Source organism: Anoplopoma fimbria, chromosome 9 (assembly GCF_027596085.1).
Source record: "Anoplopoma fimbria isolate UVic2021 breed Golden Eagle Sablefish chromosome 9, Afim_UVic_2022, whole genome shotgun sequence".
NCBI lineage: Eukaryota > Metazoa > Chordata > Actinopteri > Perciformes > Anoplopomatidae > Anoplopoma > Anoplopoma fimbria.
The window spans coordinates 14,798,686-14,818,170 of NC_072457.1; the positions used below are offsets into that span (position 1 = coordinate 14,798,686).

At 41.1% G+C, this 19,485-nt stretch overlaps 1 protein-coding gene across 1 annotated transcript; it reads right to left on the reverse strand.

Moving 5' to 3' along the window:
- Positions 1-358: 358 nt before the first annotated feature.
- LOC129095331 (N-alpha-acetyltransferase 15, NatA auxiliary subunit-like) lies at positions 359-16,120 on the reverse strand. Its single transcript, XM_054603734.1, has 20 exons — positions 15,858-16,120; positions 11,461-11,545; positions 11,248-11,352; positions 9,583-9,740; positions 8,551-8,685; positions 7,885-8,038; positions 7,451-7,570; positions 7,231-7,326; positions 6,969-7,075; positions 6,143-6,215; positions 5,774-5,943; positions 5,529-5,681; positions 4,903-5,031; positions 4,555-4,768; positions 4,280-4,473; positions 4,012-4,120; positions 3,788-3,886; positions 3,497-3,640; positions 2,361-2,458; positions 359-2,233 (listed from the first exon to the last, which is right to left on the reverse strand). The coding sequence occupies exons 1-20, from the start codon at positions 15,909-15,911 to the stop codon at positions 2,036-2,038; spliced, it is 2,595 nt and encodes an 864-aa protein (XP_054459709.1). The 5' UTR covers positions 15,912-16,120; the 3' UTR covers positions 359-2,035.
- Positions 16,121-19,485: the final 3,365 nt, after the last annotated feature.

Sequence of the window (19,485 nt, forward strand, 5' to 3'; positions counted from 1 at the left end):
AAAAAAAACTATTAACCAATAATAGTCCATTACATTGAAAGGGCATGTGTTGCCTGCAAATTATAAATGATATGATCTTTTGTCCAATTTTCTCACCTTCTGCCTTTTCCCCCTGTCATGTTATAACGAATGAATTATTGTCAAAATTGTGTGACATATGAAATTTGTTACATAATCAAATAATTAAAAAGAATCACTTTAACCTCAGTCACGGTCGCAGCAGCTCCCTCTTCCTCTCACCTGTCCGGTCAGTGTAACATGCTGCTGCCCCCTACTGGTGGAGTCACTCTACAGTCATATTTACCTTTTCCATATATTGGAAATATTGTGGCAACGTGAATGGAAGAATTTGCTTGGTTTGACTTAAACCAACTCTGGCTGGGATTTTAATGATTTATTTATTTAATAACAAATGCATATTTAACTAACAAACTGTATGTATTTTATATACAGAGGACCAAAATGTGAGGTCAACCTCACCCACAATGCTTAGTCTGACTTTGCAGCAGCTCAGCGGGTTAACCTGTGGCTCAAAGTACACATAAGAAGAAGTAAATTGTTTTCTTTCGTTTGGTTTTAATACAAAAAAATCCAGAGATATCATACATCGCCATCTCAGATTTCATCTTTCACATTAGAACCCAAATTAGAGGAAAACAGGGAAGAAAATAAGATTATTGGGGGAAAAAGGGGGAGGAACGGAAAAAATAAAACAAATTCCAGATGCTCATCAGTTTACTGGCTGTGTAACATTTTTCCCTTCTGTCACTTCGGGCAACGGGCTTCGATGCTGAACTCTGACCTTTTGAGGAGTCATTTAAATTATCAGAGTGGAAACATCCTACTTCAGACTGTTAGTCCCTTTGAGCATGCAGATAAAACCATTTCTAACAAGTGACAACAGCAACAACACAAGTGACTCTGCCAGGAGGCTCCGTGTAACCACTTCAACCAGATCTAGAAATGATTATCATCAATAAGAGTTTCACTAATCCATTCTGGACAGGAAGGTGTCTATGGTATTGCTTAGATCTATCCAACTCTCTCAGAATTATGCAAAAATGTTAAAGAGAATCACTGTACTAGAAATGGCGCACATCACACAACCCTTTACAGTTTTTAATCTGTGCTACAAGGTGCTCCATAATAACAGACAGAGGATTACATGTTCCAAAGTTTAACCAGGAACTGTGAGGGAAGAAAAAACTGTTCACATGTTGGGCAACGTTCTTGGTGCTGTTCGCCCGCAGAGATCGAGCCTTGCTCACACACTCCGCTGCACTGCCACATGTAGACCAGCGGTTTACTGGGGCGTTACAGATTAAACAGATATGCCTGTGGTAGTTTGATGTCCTCGGTGTCTACTTTGGGTCCTCAGTAGCTCCTCCCACTCAGCTTCCTACAGATCTGTCAGAGATCAGATCCACTCAGCTCAGTCTCCCGTCCCCCGGTGACAGTTTAATGTCCAATTTAATTTAAATTAGCTTTTTAAAATAAGGGGGAACGCAGTGTGCGATAGGCGTGTCGGAGCAGCACTGAGTCAAACTCGAGTGGTTGCTGTCACCGTTGTTGATCATCTCAGAGGAAACAGACAGTCCGTGTCAGTCCGTCACAGTTTCTCCCGACAGTTTGCCAATAACTATTGTTTATTTTCGTTTTTTCAGCTTGGTTGTCAGCTTTATTAAAAAAGTAAAATGGCCATTCTGTTATCTTCCTCTTTCCCCCCCCTCCCCTCTTTCCCACAAATATACACAACCGCACACATGCTCTCAACAAACACACACACACGCGCACACACACACACACGCACACACACGCACGCACGCACGCACACACACACACACACACAGTCCTGATTTCCACCATGTGGGAGAGAGCCAAGCCATGCCAGGACAGACCCAATTAAGCTGAGCCAACGAACGAAACACCCATTTTCGCTTCCCCATGTCTGGCTCTACAAAATGGCTGTCAGGCGTACCACAAGGCTCCGTGCTCGGCCCAATTCCTTCTCTCATCCGCTGTTGTTCTATCGCGCTCACATCTCATTGGCTAGCTCCTCCGTTTCCGTGGAAACATCTCCATTGGCGATCTTGATGTTCTCCTCGTATCCCGGTGGCGTAAAAGCTAACGTGTAGGGGTAAAGCTTGTGACACTCGGCGCGGTACGACTCTGCGAGCTCCTTACAGTCGCCCAGCACGGCGCCCCGAAGACACTCCAGGACCTCTGTGCAGATCTGATGAGGGAAGAAAAAAATATTTAAGCTCTACACATTTAGCTAAATGCATTTTTTAAAAGCCAATAGCATTGATATTATGTCCTCTTTACCGGCCAGTTGTCATATTGCATAATTTCATGAATACCTGTATGGTTCTGTTGTTGAGTGACTCATCTAGTGCAGTGGCCAGCTCTGCTGCCTTGGTTTCCGTTGATGAGTCCAGATGCACCATCATCTTAGCAGCTGCAGGAGGGAGAGAAGAGTGTCACTGAGTCTGAGTGAAAGTGTATGCTTTAAACCAAACTCTTAAAATCCACAGGAGATATACGAGTTGGAGAAGCACAATTGTTTATATGTATGTGAAAGTGATTTGTGAAAGAGAAGGAACCAAATAGTCCGTGTGACTCAGTGGAATGCATTCAGTAAGAGTAGTGATAGTGTTTTGAGAAATGTATGACGGTTTTATGATGTGCAGTGGAGGATGCACCCTATAGATTAGAAATAAATAGGAAACAAAACTCAAGATGGAAACATCCGAAGGCGACGGGTAAAATGTGAGGTACAACCATAGAAATAGTATATTTCCTTTCTATGGCTACAACATCCAACGACTAGCTGCAGGCTATGGAAAAGTTTTTTCCCCATTATCTAGGGCTGAGCGATCAATCAAGTTAATCTAGACCAAACTGGGAGACTGCCCCCCTTGACGCTCCGAGGTCCACCCATCACAGTCTCACAAAATCCTGTGGGAATCACTGCTCCCTTAAAGCCCAAACTCACTCAGCCGGTTTAGTCCAGCTCAAATCAAGAAAATAGGAAAGAGAGCCTTTAATTAAGTGGAGGATTATACTTAAAGTTAAAGTAAAAACTTGTTTTTTTATTAAGTTTAATAAATTCATGATGTTTCTAAAGTCAATGTGTAATATTGATCTCAATATTGACCAAAGTGATTGTTATCATAATTCAATCAGCCCTACGTTATTCCTAAGACTGAACACAGTCTCATCAACATGTTGGAGACTGTGCGGATAGAAGAACATGGAAGAGAAGTGTGACAGAGAAAGGCTCACACAGAAATGGGACAAGTGGACTGCCTCTAAAAACCCATCACAAGGACACGGCTACAGATATTTTAGGTTGCGTCACTATTGTTAACCTCACTAACTAAATGTGAATCAATCCTTTAATTACATTGTGTGTGTGTGTGTGTGTGTGTGTGTGTGTGTGTGTGTGTGTGTGTGTGTGTGTGTGTGTGTGTGTGTGTGTGTGTGTGAAACCTACCAGCCAGTCGGTGTGGTATGGAGTTTGAGTGCTTGGTGAGGTAGGCCTGGTTGAAGCTCATAGCGTTGCTGTCTCCAAACAGCCGGGTGATCTCCTGCTTCAGCACCGTCCTGACCACCTCCGGCAGCTCCGTGCTCTCAGAGACTGAAAGAAAAGGAGGAGAGGAAGTTGAAGACGCATTTGTGCATTTGTGGGAGGAATGTAGAAAACAGACAATGAAGAGAAGTAGGGAGAAAAGGGCAAGAGGAGGTGGTAGGAGCTGTGGCATTAATGAGGAACCCTCTGGCTTACCTCCTTTGAAGAAGCGTACTAGACACTGGTGTAACCATGGATGGTCTGCGTCAATGGCCAACGCCCTCTTCACTGATTGGAGCATCAACAGGTATTTTTCTGAAAAGAGATGATTGATTATTAAAATCTGATTGAAGCAGAAATGATAATTAAGGGACAAAGTATCAACACAATATGAACTAAAGGAAAAGTCAGTGAAGTATTATTCCAATGAGCCTGCCCACCTTTCCTGAAGTAGATCTCGAAGGCCATCAGGTGTGTGTCTATTTTGTCCTTGACCAGGTGTTTGAGAGGGATCAGGAACTTGACAGCTTCTTCCAGTGGATATTCTACCTGTAAACAGGAAGCGACAGAGATGGAACATAAATCACTTTAACTCATTTGGCTCACCTAGTCGCTGATGTGTTTCTGTTTGAGCAGCGTCAAAGACACTTCCTTTGCCTTGCCACTGACAATAAAGTTTTAAGGATTCTTAATGTTTCTTTCTCTAACCTTGACCAGCTTGTCAGGTATTAGTTCCTCCTTGGGTCCTCCAATCTCCTCGTCATCATCCTCCTTCTTCTTCTTCTGGTTCTTAAGCTGCTTCTCTTTCTCTGCGATCTTCTTCTCCTCCTCCAGCTGGGCCTTCTTCTGGGCTCTCCGCTGCTTGTTCCTCAGCTTCTTCAGCTCTTTGTCCGAGAGGTTAGCTAGAGAAGAGAGTGAGGCGTTAATGATGGACAAAACGCACTAATTTCCTGGACAGCTTTGAAAGGGACGGCCCCCCTCACCAGTGTCGGCCTGCAGCTCCTTGCTGTCGTCGGTGAGGGGATTGTCATGGAGGCTCAGGTAGATCTGGATGGCGCTGACTGCAGCCTTGTAGTAGAAGGGATGCATCCGAAGAACATCCTCCAGCTTCAGCAGGTCCACATAGGAGCGTAGCGTCATCTTTCTCATGCAGTAGGTGTGGAAATCAAACTGGTCGTCTGTTATCTCCACAAAATGCTGATGGAAAAGGGGAGAAAGGAAGATGTTAAAAATAATGAAAACAAGCAGATTTTATTTGGGTCGCTAAGGAGTCTCACGCAAACATTTCATGCAATAACACACAACTTCCGTCCCTGATAAAAAGGGCTCACCCTTTCAATCTCGTGGCACTTCTTGAGGGCATCCCCGAACTTGTTCATGGACTTGTAGGCGAGTGCACACTCCGTCTGGAACCACATGCACTGCATCTCGTTGAGGTTCTCCACTGCTGACGCCCCCTCCTACACAAATACAAAGCAAACACACACGTATGAGCAAAGTAAATGACAAAACAGGGTTGTGCTCAATTATCATGTGACCTGCTGCAAACTGATTTGTTTCCTACAAACAAAGTGTAGGATGCTTAGTCATTACTGTGAATCTACTATTATTGATGTATAGAGTTAACTTCTCTCAAACACATAAACAGTGACAACAGTTAATTTACATTTCAAAGGCACACTACACATGAATGAACACTATAGCTCCTTTTAATTGGGGTCGTCTTGTCATTAACTCCTACATATAATATACTTTAAATAAGTTGCTCTGTTATTAAAGAAGTTCTCGTGTTTGAAAGTGAAAATAATTCCATCCCCAGTTAATTAAGGTTGTAATATAGTAATACACAAGTGTCTCCAGGTTGTATTAGTTCTTTGCAAATTGACTAAACAGGAAATACAACCAAGAATCTTTTTTCACATCCTGAAAATGTTCCTCAGCTGTCAGTTTCTCTCACCCGGGTGAACTTGGAGCACATTTCCTCGGCCTCTTTGACCATGCCAGCCTTCAGCATGTACTTGGCACACTTGGAGTTGATGAATCTGTCAGCGGTGTCCAGGGCCTGGGCCTCATCCATCCACTGAGCAGCTTCTTTGATGTTCCCAGCATGCTGCAGGAAAGGTCAATACAACTGTCATGACAACAGCACAGCAACACTCAGTTAAGGTGTTAACATGTGTACGGATTTGTGGCGTAGGTTACCTTGTAAATCTTAGCTTTTATAAGGAAGAGTTCGATGAGCGTAGGCGTGCTCTCAATGGCTGCGTTGATGTATTCTAGAGCCATGGTCTGTTGGCCAATCATGTCGTAGTGCTGTGCCAGGAAGTACTGCACCCACAGCAACGTGGTGGGTGGTTCCTCCTTACCGTCATCTGCAACAGTTGAATAAGAGTTTGTGTAAGTTTACGTCTTCAGGGTTGTAAACAAAAGACTGTCACAGTTAACCATATATGAAACCACATAACAGATAAGTTTGTTACCTTCCATAAGTTTTAGGTACTTTTTAAATTATCTCCAAATTGTTGATTAGAAAGACATCAAATTCATTGTCATGATCCATTTCCTACTCACCGTTCTGGTTGAACATTCTACAGCTTTTTAATGTGGTTTCATAGCCGACCACCAACTCCTCTATTATTGCCACCTGCAAAGAGAAAGGGGACAAAGTGCATTACCTCACCTGCAGTATGGATAAAGTATCTAAGAGTGAATACTTCATAATAACTTAAAGGGATAGTGTACTTATCCGTAGTCAGTGTACAACCAACAGAAAATGGCTTTAAGCACAGCCCCAGTTTGGAGAAGCAGACAGGAGTATCAACCAGGGAGCAAAGTAATGTATTGCTCAGAAGCTTAAGTATATGCTATATTTAGAATATTTTCACATCTGTTTCCTAAAGGGAATTGAGGCCATTATTTATGCTCTCTCCAAAGCCACCAGACTCCTTTCACAGAAATGGTAATTTTACCTTGCAGAACTGGGGAGTTGCTGGTCTACCGCCGCCTTGATCAGTTAGTTTGTTTGTTATTGTGTGTCTGTGGTGACTTCGAAATAACCCAAGACACACAACACTGACAGTTTAAAATACTGTCCCCATTCGCAGCAGTACATTGCTTTGCTCCTGTGCTGGTACTCCTGTCTGCTTCTCCAAACAGGGCGGGGCGCCGACCATTTCCTACTGTAGTAATACACCGACTATGGGTAAGTACCTAACACAAGCCCAATTTAATTTTTTTTAACCGTCTCTTTAAACCTAGTTCACAGGAAGCTTTCCCTCAGACTGAGCTCTCATCCTTTAAGGCATTATGTAAGCTGGTTTAAAGTGAAGTGAGGAAAGCTGTCATTGTGATTTAGATTTAGAGCAGTCATCTGTCATGTCTTGAGCAGGGCTGTCACCTTTTCTTTGTCGTTGTACAGTGATTTGAGGGTGGTGAAGACTGGCGGACAGCCTTTACTGAAGTTCAACCGCAGATACCTGTCCAGACACTCTCTGAACTTCTCACCTACAGAGAAAAACGATGAGATGGAGATGATCAGAAAAAAACATCCACAAAGCGATTAACAAAGAACAGTGGAGTAAAAAACAAACAACTGAAGCTGAAATCAGCTACAAGCTTGTTAATTTATTCCTATGACACAGACGTATTATTGGCCGCACCAGTGAGGAAGTTGAGGGGCAGTCGGCGAGGAACCAGGCCTTTAGGGAACTTCTCCCAGGCGTCTTCATAGATCTTTTGTCTGTCTTCTACACCGCCTGGAGAAAAGAAAAATCTGAAGTGTTGACAATTGTAGCTTGAACCATGATTGTGAATAACTTCATAGTCAGTGATGATGATGATGCTGCTGCTGGTGTTAACAGAAAGGATAATGCGTCATACCTGGCTTTAGGGCATTTTCCAAGCCGCGATAATAGGACCAGTTCTCTGGGTTCCTCTCCTGCAGACGCCGGTAGACCTCTGTTGCATCATCCAGACGCTCCAACTTCAACAGTATTTCTCCTATGTAAACATGAGAGAAGAGCTCTGGTGTCAAAGTACATAGGACGAGTAGAAAGCTGCTCAAACTGAAAGTTAAGAAATTGTTGGAAAAATAAATATGAATACGAATATGAATCTTGCAAAAACTACAGCCCTGACATCAGTTGCAAAGCAATGCTGTTGCTTTTTAGCTGTGCAAAACTTTTCGGCCTGTGTGAAAGTACTCATGACAAAAACAACAGTTCGAAAAAACACCAATGTGCAAATAAGATGCACAAAAATAAAAATCCACCCCAGGCGTGTCAAGGCCTTTGATGTGGATCTCAGTGACTCACCTCGTGTCTCCTCCACAGCCAGTTTGTCACAGATCTGCTTCTCATAGTTGGACAGATGCTCCAGGGCCTCCTTGTAAAGGCCTGCCTCTCTCAGCACCTGGTTCTGGTACAGCAGCAGCTCGCTGTATTCGTAGTCCACTTTGTCTGGAGATGTCTGGGCAAACAAAATAGGTTGTTAGTGAAATCAACATTTTGTACAAGCAACAGTGAAAAAACAGCTGGATGGACTTCTGCATCTATGCTGTTCAGGAAACTGCATCATTTTTTGTGTGTGTGTGTGTGCAGTTGCCTAGTCACATTGGCTGGTTGCATTACATATATGGCACAAAGACAGGAAGCAGACTGGTCTTATCAGGAGAAAACCAGCAAGAGGGAGAGAATGAGCGCCATTGTAGTCGTGACCGATGCACAGACGACATCTATATTTAATACTCAGTTGAGGCGGTTGAACTAAAAAGCATGCAGTGTAACTCAGCTGCATCAATCAGCAAGTCAGACACGTACAATATGAAAAGAAATGTGAGTTCATCCTGTTACTCATACTTCACACCTCTTTGTTCCATCCGTTTCTAAGTTCTGATCATAAAGCCATATTACACCTCCTGTAGAAAGAATGAGCCAGACAGATCATATATAGGGAAATGCTAAGCAGTCATTGGGTCTCACCTGTTGGGTTTTCCGGAACTCCTCAATGATCTTTGCCGCCATCTCGTAGTCCTCTAGGAGGTGATAGGCAATGGCGTAGCCGATCCAGGAGGCCCGCTGCGCTGGACGCAGCTGCAACAGCTGGTACCGTGTCTCCTAAAGAGGAAAAAAAAATGAATGTATTTTTATGTTAGCCATGCTTACCACCAGAATCAACAAGGTGGCAAAAAAACAACTTATGTCTTATGTATGATGACTCGAGGAGACATTTTGCTGATTCATGGTATTGACACCAGGTTGTTACAAGCTAACTCAGGGAGCACAAAACAAAGACCTAAGAGTAAGGGTGCACTGGATCACAAACTATGACTTTTAATACATAAAATACAACTTTTAGAGCTGCACCGATCATGTTTTTTGCCACGGAAACAATTGCCAGTCGTAGATGAGTCATATCTACAGATACAGATTGTTTTTGGTTTCGCTTTTAGCTCAGGTGGTGCAAAGGTAACTGGCCCTCCTGTCGATTTCAACGCAGATATCCACAAGGTCAGAGTTCAACTACGGTCCGTTACACCACTACCTAATACACTCTAACTCAGAGCCCCTACCTTTCTCATCAATATTTTTTATCCTTTCAACTAGACTTTCATCTTGCCATTTTATACCTCCCACTTAATAAGCATCTAAAATCCCAGGCTGTGTCCCACGAGAGCTGTTCTACATCGTGAAGCCTGACTGCAACCTGATATCTGCCCGCTGATGTGCTCGGTCCTCTCCAAAACTGGAGCCATACTGCATCCTGGATGAAGCAGATGGGAGTGTGTACTCCAGAAAGTTCTTTCCCCAAAAAATATTTAAGTTTGTTTTACCCTTTTATTACAAATAACAGTTGCTATAGTTCTTTAATTTGCTTCTCACAACTGGATGTGGAGAGTAGGGCGCCTGACCCCTGAGTGTGTCAGGATGATTATGATAATCCAAATTGTATCTCAGAATAATTATTTAACAAGTTAGAAACCATCCACTCATAGTTCCACTGTCAGTTCTCACCCTGTAGCCCTCCAGGTCTCTCATCTGGATCTGAAGCAGGGACAGGTCTCGCAGGATCTGCAGGTTGTCCTTGTCCCACTTCAGAGCGTTGCGATAACACTTGATGGCCTCGTCGTACTTCTTATCCGAGCGCTGCAGAAGGCCGTATACATGCCAGCCTGTGACGCACATAGAGTTAAGGAGCAATCTCCATTCAATCAGATGTTATCAAACGACTTTTAGAAAAAAGGTATTCAGAAGCACACAGAGAAGCGGTGGTTACTGGGGCCCAATAAGCCTCTCCTGGTTTGAGGTGACTGATTCATGTATCAATGACTTAATGATTGTTCTTTAACATTTCTAAGCAGATTGGGACTTCTTCACTAATTTTGCAGTCAAGAAAACTTCAAAATTGGAGGATAACAAGAAAAAATACATTAAAACTTCTCATTCCACAAATTTTTTTAGCAGCATAAACCACTGTGAACACATGTTCAGATAACACTCACTAAATTTCATTATTTCTCTGCTAATCGATTAATTATTTGGACTGTAAACAGGTCAGAAAATAATGAAAAATGCTATTCCTAATTGATGGAATAAATGACCAAAATCACTAACTAAGAATTCAAAAGAACACACTTCATAAATCACTTTACATCCCTCAAAGTACACACATCATAAACAAGACACATTTTTGCCACAGGCTCCTCAAGATAAGAGCTGACGGGAGCAGCTAAAAAAGATAACAGTGTGTCGTCTACTCTTAGATACAGTATGTTGACTTTAGGCTGAGGCTGCCCAGCACCTATCTGCAGGAAATGTGCAGAGATTTCCCAGCTGTTAGGCGTAGTTTCTACTCGTTGTAGTAATCAGGGGCCGACATGTGGTTGCGGTGCTTGGTTGTGCACCTCTGAATTTCTTTTTATTTGGTGCGCGCGATCATGTGACCGATACAAATATTTCATTAAATATTTACATGTCTAGGGATTAAACAAAGATGGACAAAGTCGCTTTGAAATGCTTTAGAAACAGGAAGTCTTAAAAATCTTTGAGTATATATATTTTGCAGCCAAATCAAATTGTTTACAGTATATTCAACCTTTGTTTCTTTATAATGCATGTAATACTTGAGGGCTTGTACAAAAGGCAATAAAGTAGTCCATGAATATGAGAAATTAATGAATGTATAAACAAAGCTTTACTCCTAATCACTTGTTTTCCACCTTAAAAACACATGGCTTCGTTTTCTGCCAGTGCCAACCACCACCAACTCATCTTCCTCCAACCATTTATCATTAAACTTGTATCTCTCCATCATTCCTAGTTTGTAAGCTAGCTCCAACGAGATACAGACTTCAACATCTGTAGCTAGCTAACGTAGCATAAATTATATTAATGGCAGAGCTTCTCATGGTTTAATACTAACTTAATCAAGCAGATACAAGTTAGTGGACGCATTAAGGTCGGCTACTGTGTGTGACAATTTTCCCAGCCTTAAGCGCACCATCAGCAAATGTTAAACCTACTGCAGATTTAAGACAATTCATGAGCTTACTTATCTTGATTTTATTCTAAGACCTTTTAAGGAGTTGCAGGGACCCCATAAGTGTGACAATAACTTAACCCAGTGCATATCTCCTGCACTAACACACATTATGTGTGCCATGAGATGAATAAGGATACAGACGTGGCTCTTGAGGTCATTGCGCAGGCCTCTTCTCACCAGGTCGTAGGCCTCCTCCTTCTTCCCCAGACAATTCAGGGTCAATCCCTTCATCGCCAGGGTCTCTGCAGGGAGACACAAGGGTACAGCAGACAGTAAGAAATACAATACATACTTCACCTTGACAGGAGAACTTTTTCATCCATCTTTCCATCTCTATGTCTGCTGCTTACCTCCATGCTCTGCAAACTTGGGGTTGGATAGAATTTGTTTGCAGAACTTGAGCCCATTTCTGTACTGCTTGTGTTCATAACATCGCTGTCAAAGGAAGGAGAGAAATCACATTAAGCCAAAGAACAAGAGTGTTATCTCAGATAGAGACAGAGAAGCAGCGTAACTTTCATCCTGGAGTCGACAGCCTTATCTAGACTCATAGCAAATGGCTCAACCAGGGCTGGGCAATAATTCAATGTGATCATTTGTCATTTTTCAACGGAATAATATTGTGATAAATTTATATCGAGATATCGTGATTCACAATTATGCCGTCTGAATTAAAAATAACAAGCAAATAATAACTCAAATATTTGAGAAAATCTGATTATTTTGCACTTAAGTTCTTAATTAAAATGAAAACTATTCTCAGTACTTGCCAAGTATTGAATTCATACAAGAGTGTAAAAACCATGTGGTTATTATCACACCAGAAAACGTGTTCAATTGTGATACGTTTGGTTAGAGATATAAACTGGCCTATATTGTGATAGAAGATTTTGACCACATAGCCCAGCCCTAAGCTAGACTTAGCAAGAAGAAAAACTCTGAAAAGGACACTCATTTCTGCAATTTGCCTTTTTTGGTGATCCATACCGATTACATTTAACATTAAAAAGACCTTGAACAATGTAGTCTTGATAATCTGCAGTTAAAAAATTCTGGTCACAAATACAGAGTGGGTCATAGTTGTTCAACAGCAATGCTAGCCTTACAAGAGTAGAACATTAGCAGATAATGTACTCCAGATTTATTCTCACCAAAACTATTCATATCATTAACATTTATCAGCATTTTGCACACAGCCAAGCTAAATGTTGAATTAGACTTTTTACTAAAGACACACACAGTATTACACCACCTTGAAGGAATTACCAGCTTTTTGCCCTAAAGTTATATTTAGTATGCAGTTGCACAATCAACAGAGCACCACCTCTCCTTTTAAGCTGATCTGTGTGTGTGTGTGTGTGTGTGAGAGAGAGAGAGAGAGAGAGAGAGAGAGAGAGACACCTATGAAGAGTTAAGCTGGCAGATGGCATTTCGTTGTCCCGCCGTCAACTTCACTAATGGTGAAAAGAGATGACGTCAACCTCACATATGGGTGCCAAGGTCGGTTATGAAATTATAAGTAATTCACTGAACTGGTGGAGGACAAGAAGAAACAGGTTTATGTCCCGTCAGTTGCTGGATGGTGCTGCTTTAATCGACAGTAAATGTGCCCTACCTGAAATGCATACAGGACAATGTCCAACTAAATGTGCATAATAGTTCAAAACAGTTGCATAAGTAAAAAGACCAACTGTTCCTTGGGGTTTCACTTTACAAAATGTCTTTATTGATTAATCTAAACAACTTAATTTATGATTATTTTGAAGTCTAGATTAACATAAAAATCAAAACACCCTAAATAAAAATCTAAACACTGGACTGTGTCCCAAAATCAGTGGATGCATCCTCCGAAAGCTACATCCCCTGAAGTGTGACAGAGCTTGTATTAAAGTCCCACCCCGACCTGTTTCGTTTTAGAAGCATGATGCCAATAAACACCCTTACTGTACTGTTTAGTAAAGGTAAATTTAGCAACATTAATACCACCAGCTGTGCTTAATATCCAGCATGTTCTCTACCTCACCCAAAATAACTCTGCCCCAAGTTACAGAGAGAATCTGTCACAGTGGTGGCTCTGAGCTGCGGGGCTCGCTGCAAGGAGTGCAAACATTATGCTAGATTTAAAAACATTTTCCAAAGTACTGATGCCACATTTTTATCATGTTGGGAGGAAGGTGGTGAAGAGGAGAGTCTTGTGGTTACAGCTCGCTAGTGTTCACATTAGTGAGGAGCTACTGAACATAATGATGGTGATCATGAAATTTAGCCAAGTTTCTGTTGAGTTTGGACATTCATGTTCATTAGGATTTCAGACCCTTCATTATTATGCAATACCTCGTCAGAAATGAAGCCATCAGGAAAAGAGGAGTATGTGTAATCTCCCCAACAATAGTTCAGTTGTGTGACATCCTAAAAAAGGTCATGGCCTCTATATTGTTCTATTCACCAAATACTACCCATAATGCATCTAGACAGTCCTGGATAAATAGCTTAGACAGGCTGATTCAGTTTCACAGTTTTACTTGAACCTGTCCCACAGCATGATTAGAGCTGAACAAATACTTAAGGGGCTTCTTTTTGATGTGGGCGAGTTGCTACAAGCATCAGTGAAATAAAATAAAAAACCTGGAAGTCCGGTTTGAGGAATTACATCCATTAGTCAGGGTCAGCTTACTTGTCAGTGCTCTGTGCTGCCCCATGAGACTTTTCAGTTTTTCTCTCACTCCTTTTATTATTTTATTTTACCTCCCTCTGTCCGTGATACAGTTTCATAATTTATAGATGCAACTTAGGGTAGAATAAGGGGGACTTGGCTGGATGCATTCATTGTCCTGCAAGCTTAAATGCAACATAAAAGTTTTAAGTCAGAGCAAGACTGCAATAAAGCATGCATAAAAAACTGGATTTTTGTGCAAGTGCAATTTAAGTTTAAGATTACCCCCCCCACACAACAATAGAACAAAATAGAAACTCATCGAACTCCAGAGCAATGCAGAAGTTGGAGACCTGCCAACTTCTAATAATGCATTTTGGCACTCAGTGGGGGGGGAAAGCAAAAATAAATAGGGTGTGGTCCACTTCTGACTACAGTCAGGGAGAAAACTGTTTCAAATCTCATATCACATCCCTAATGCAGAAAGGGCAATCAATGACAGTTATTCAATCCTGGGTTCCCGTTCACAGAACAACTATTTCACGTGATGAAATGCTTTCAGACCTCTTCTTAACTAAGAACAAGAACTAAAGGTCACTTTATTTTATTATGGAAAAGTGTTGGAACAATGATGTTTAGCTGAGCACATTAAACTGATGAATGCCTTCTATGTGCTAATCGTAGATCCTGATGCAGAAATAAAGATTAACTGTTGAGCCTGCAGTACTATACTTTTAAAACAAAGTAGCAGTGCTATGCACACATTAAAACCACTTGGTTTAAAGTTAGTAATTATGTTTTTTTTTAAGGCTTTTCTATAATGTGCTGTTGAATGTTTCCTGCATTAATGTCCAACACAAAAAAAACAGACGTTATTCATTGGCTGACTTATTGCACTCATTCTGCAGTTTCTTTCATTGGTAAATTCTACAAGTAAGAATTTACATCCCACCTATTTATCAGTGCAGCACCACAACAACCTGAGGGAAAGGCCAGGCCCTCTCTGGGGCATTCTGCAAACACAGGCTCCAACTTTTCAAGATCAGCTGCAGGTCACAGGTCTGTTTTTTGAGTGAATGAATGCCAACGTGCTGATAAAACAGCCACCGACTCCCAGCAGACAGAGCCCGGCAGCTTTTCAAAACAATGAAGGTTATCTGAACTAGTCGGTGACGTTAAACTGGTCGCTGCTCCACACAGGATCCCTGCAAAGCATTTAACATCAGTACATGTGGCTGCAGAGATGTTTAACAACACACACTGACACACAGGGGAAACACATATTTTAAAACATGCAGGAAACTACACTACACTCCAAAACTGTCCAACAATGTCTGTAACCCACAGACAGTGTGTGCAGAGACACTGATGGACTGGTGGAGCAGTGGAGGCCTGAGGCGGCTAACAGATCTGCTGACACAGTCACACCGGTCCGCCGCCTCCTCACACGTGCACTGGTTAGCTAAAGTTGTCGTTACCAGCCTGGCCTTGTCCAACCTAAACCATTGATCTGTACGACCACAGACGAGGGTCCAACACAGACACGTTTAGACTGACATTCAGCGGCTAAACAGGACAGTGGACGCTGCCTGGTTAGCCGGTTAGCATGGACAGCTCCTGACACAAAGCACACCTACAACAATATACTAGTAATAATAATAATAACAATAATCAGAATAAACAAACACCAGAGCAGGTGTGATAGGTCACATCACTGTGAGGAGATACAAGCACACACGAGCGTCACATCGTGGAGCCTAGCCTAGCTTAGCCTAGCCTAGCCTAGCCTGTCGGTTGTTGTGTGAGGAGCGGTGCGGCCCGGCCCGGTAGCTGCTAACCCCCCGTCTTCACCCAACAGTACACATGTGCATCTGATGCTGCTGCGTTTTAATCACTTTGCTTATGAACCACAACAAAGCCACGGACCAACACGCTGTCTGTGTCTGACGGTGACAGCGCATGTCAGGGCCGGGCTAGCCCATTCAATGATGCCATTTTGCTAACACACGGAAGCTACCGCTAGCCGCGGAGCGCACATATAGAGCCGCGGAGGAATCTCTAAACTCTCCTCCGCGGCTCCTCACGACGACTCACCAGGATCCTCTTGAAGAGTGCGTTCTCTTTGGGCGGTAAAGTAACTGTCGGCATCGTGGCGGTGGAGAGCAGTTTCCCCTCGACCTCAGCACATGTAGCTAGCGTTAGCCCGGGTAGTCGAGTAGACGAGTGGAGTCGCGTGGGGCTCGGGCTCGCCTGCTTCAGCCGCTCCGCTCGATTGCTCCGTCGTCTTCTCTCCTCACTCACTTCCTCCTCACGTGGTCACTCCAACACCTTTCAAAATGGCGGCGGCTGGCTGTGCGGCCACGCTTCATTTAGAGTACAGCCGCAGCCTGCAGGATTGAGATAAATATAAAGTTAAAGATCCACTATATACCTGCGTTAAAGACATAAGATAAAACTACATAAAATAAAACTACATAAAATACTGCTTGGAATAATACATGTGTGATAGGTTATGTCCCCAAAATTATTTTTGAACAATTATTACAATTAAATCTAGTATTTTTAATTTAAAAAACTTAATTTCTGAACGCAAGATGTTTACTGTACAATCTATGCTTCTCAAATCATAACTGTGTATTTTTGCACCTGGATGACTATCACACTCAAAATCATCTTTTTAGAATTATTCTCATTTTAAACTCAGATTTAAAGTGAGCACAGAAAAAGGAGATGACCAACTAGTGTTGAACTTTGGGTTTACATCATTTTGCAAAGTGAGAGTCCAACGCTGAAGTGAACTAACAATAAGAAAAATATTTGTGGGTGTAGGTGGAGTTTCATAAACCTGTTACAAACAATTTACAAAAGTGTACTTTTCACTTTTCTTGATCATTTCCCAAATCTCACCTTGGTTTTAGATTGTTGTAAAACTCAACTTGAATACTTATTCACTTACAATTAAGTCAGCCTATTGTCTATGTATGTGTGTATTTTGAATATAGCCAAACAAACAGTGTATTATTGTGGCTGATATTGATATACACACTAGACACTTGAGAATTAAATAATAATAATAATTTAAAGAAAGCTGATACACAGTTCACATGAATTAGTTTGTTTTAGACATTTAACCATAAATAAAATAATTGCGACCAAGATATGTGCTGAATGGGTGTTTTTATGACTGCTTTCTGATAGACAAACTGAAATGGAGACACTATTTCTCACACTTATTTTTTAAACATTTTTCATATACATCTGTTTTCAGTAATTAGGTCCAACCTCACACCATTTTTGTCATTGTAAATTTACAAGCACAGCGGAGATACTGGCCATTATTAAATATTAAATAATAATTAAATATTTAATATGATAGATACTATGATATGCAACATCTGCTTTTAACATTAAAAGCAAACTCCTGTTCCCTCCCTGTGGCAAATAAAAATATGTTTGTTTCTGTGCTCCACATTAAACAAAAATATAATGTGAATTTTTTTTTTCCATAACTGCATGATTCATAAAAATAAATCAGATGATTTTTAGTGAATGTTATCAGGAGCTTTTTGTTATAATTTTGAGAAGCAAGAACACATGAGTGAATGTCCATGATGTCTATTTGAGACAAACAACAGCACATGTCCAAAGCCTTCAGGATGCATTGTACATCTAGTCCACCATCAGGGCAATGGAGGATGCAATAATGTGCATAATCCAAAATGCTGAACATGCAGAACTGCATCCTTTCTGCCTTGCCATTACACATCGGTCACAGCACACTGATAGTCCTGGGTACTGATCCTAGAGAGTGCTTTACATTCCAGCGCCATGACAACCTTCTGCAGTGCTTTGAAGGTGTACGTAAGTTTAGAAGGGTTTATGTTGTGGATGAGGTTGAGTGATTACAGACACCAACAACTCTTTCTACAAACATATACGGCAGTGTTTTAGAAAATAAATATGAAACTGTCTTTTAAAGCACTTGATCCCTGATGTCTCACATTCAAGTCATATAAAAGATAAATGATTTTAAAATAAAAGTTTCTCTTGTACACACTTAAAGACTGATGTATAACTGGCCCATTTTAGATCAAAGATTACCTCCATATTCTGAATTTGAAATAGTTGACTGGTTTGGTCTATGTAGTTTCCATAACTGAGGGTTTTTTTAATAGCTTAAAAAGATATGAAACATAAATTCTTTAAATACTGAGCCTTTATAAAATAGACTCATCACATACGTGGTCATGAGTCGTGTCCTTCTCGCCCTGAATCAAAATCCTGGTCAAGACAGAGCAGCAGAGAATCCTAACATGTGTAAAGTAACCGTGTAGTATTATCAGAATACAATCTTACCGGAGCTCTATGAGCCATAATGCTCATTGTATTTTGCCTATCTCTCCTCTCTTATCAATATCTTCAGCAGCTTGTCAGAATGCACATCTGGACTGCAGGGTATGTAATACAAACATTCAGCATTTATATTAAAACAGGAAGAACAACAGACAGAAAAATACTATACAGCAGAAATTTAGTAGGACATGCAACATGAAAAACAAAAAAACATTTAAGTTAGTGTGCTGAAGTAAAATTGTTAGGTATTGGTTTTTATCTACTATTATTAATTTATATCATGATTGTGCTACTTTTACATATCACAAACCTCTTTGAATGATCTGTTTTGATGCTGCATCATTGTATTTCAACAAAAAAGTATTTTACCTAATTTCAATTATGTATACATTAGTAAAATAAATGTTACTTTAAAGACACTTCTATTCGTCAAACTTCTTGTCCAACTCCTATGTAAATCTTAGACAGCCCATCCAAGTGATCTGAGAGTTTGCTTAGTTATCCTAAAAGGAAAATAAAAAGCAAGATTACTCTGAGGAATCAAATAACGTCTTAAAGAACTAGTGCTGCTGTGAAGAAGGCTCAGTTTAATCTCTTTAGTGCCACTGTCCGGCCAGATTGTCAACTTTACACACAATATCTCAGACTATGCAGTCAGATTTAACATCATTCATAAAATCATTCTGCCCAAAGGAAGTGTCCTTGTTATTCAGTTTAGAGCTTGTTATAAGGCCACTTTCCTGCCCCTCTCATGGGAATCATCCATCCATGTTTTCCATGCCTATCAGCCATCACAGCCTTATAGGGCTGCTATTGAGCATTGTCCTGTTGAAAGTAGATGCCACAGGAAAGACCAATCTGTGTGAAAGAACAAACTAAAGAAACAATGTACTTTTACTATGGCTTTCTGTTATAATGTCCAAGACCTAGCCGAGTTGACCCCGGTGCCATCACTACGCAGGGTTATTGCCCAGCTTTTAAACGAAAACCAGAGCCACAGAAGACATACAACTTTTTTACAGGCTGGTAAGCTGTGACTTGCGATGTGACTTGTGATCTAGATGTGTAAAATTAGTGGAATGCAACATTAATTGGTGTAATAATTTGATTATCTTCATAACTCCAAAGTTAAGGCTGCTGTTATGATTTAAAACGGGGAAATAAAAGTAGCAGTTCAGTTCCTGCCAGCGTCATCTAGAGGGCGCCATATTGAAAGAAAAGAGGTGAAACCACATCACTGCTCATGACCAGACAATTTGTTGATTATAATTAGCCAACTAGCCGACTTTGCACAACTTTTAAGTTGTGAGGGAGAGTAGACAGTTCAGTAAGCATGGATGTGTGTATGTATATGTGTGTGTGTGTGTGT

Excerpts from the sequence above, each read along its gene's own strand:
- LOC129095331 (XM_054603734.1), bottom strand. The coding sequence starts at position 15,911 with ATGCCGACAGTTACTTTACCGCCCAAAGAGAACGCACTCTTCAAGAGG. Across the intron at positions 11,353-11,460 it reads CAAGTTTGCAGAGCATGGAG|AGACCCTGGCGATGAAGGGA; the intron begins GTAAGCAGCAGA and ends GTCTCCCTGCAG. Across the intron at positions 7,571-7,884 it reads GGCTGTGGAGGAGACACGAG|GAGAAATACTGTTGAAGTTG; the intron begins GTGAGTCACTGA and ends ATGTTTACATAG.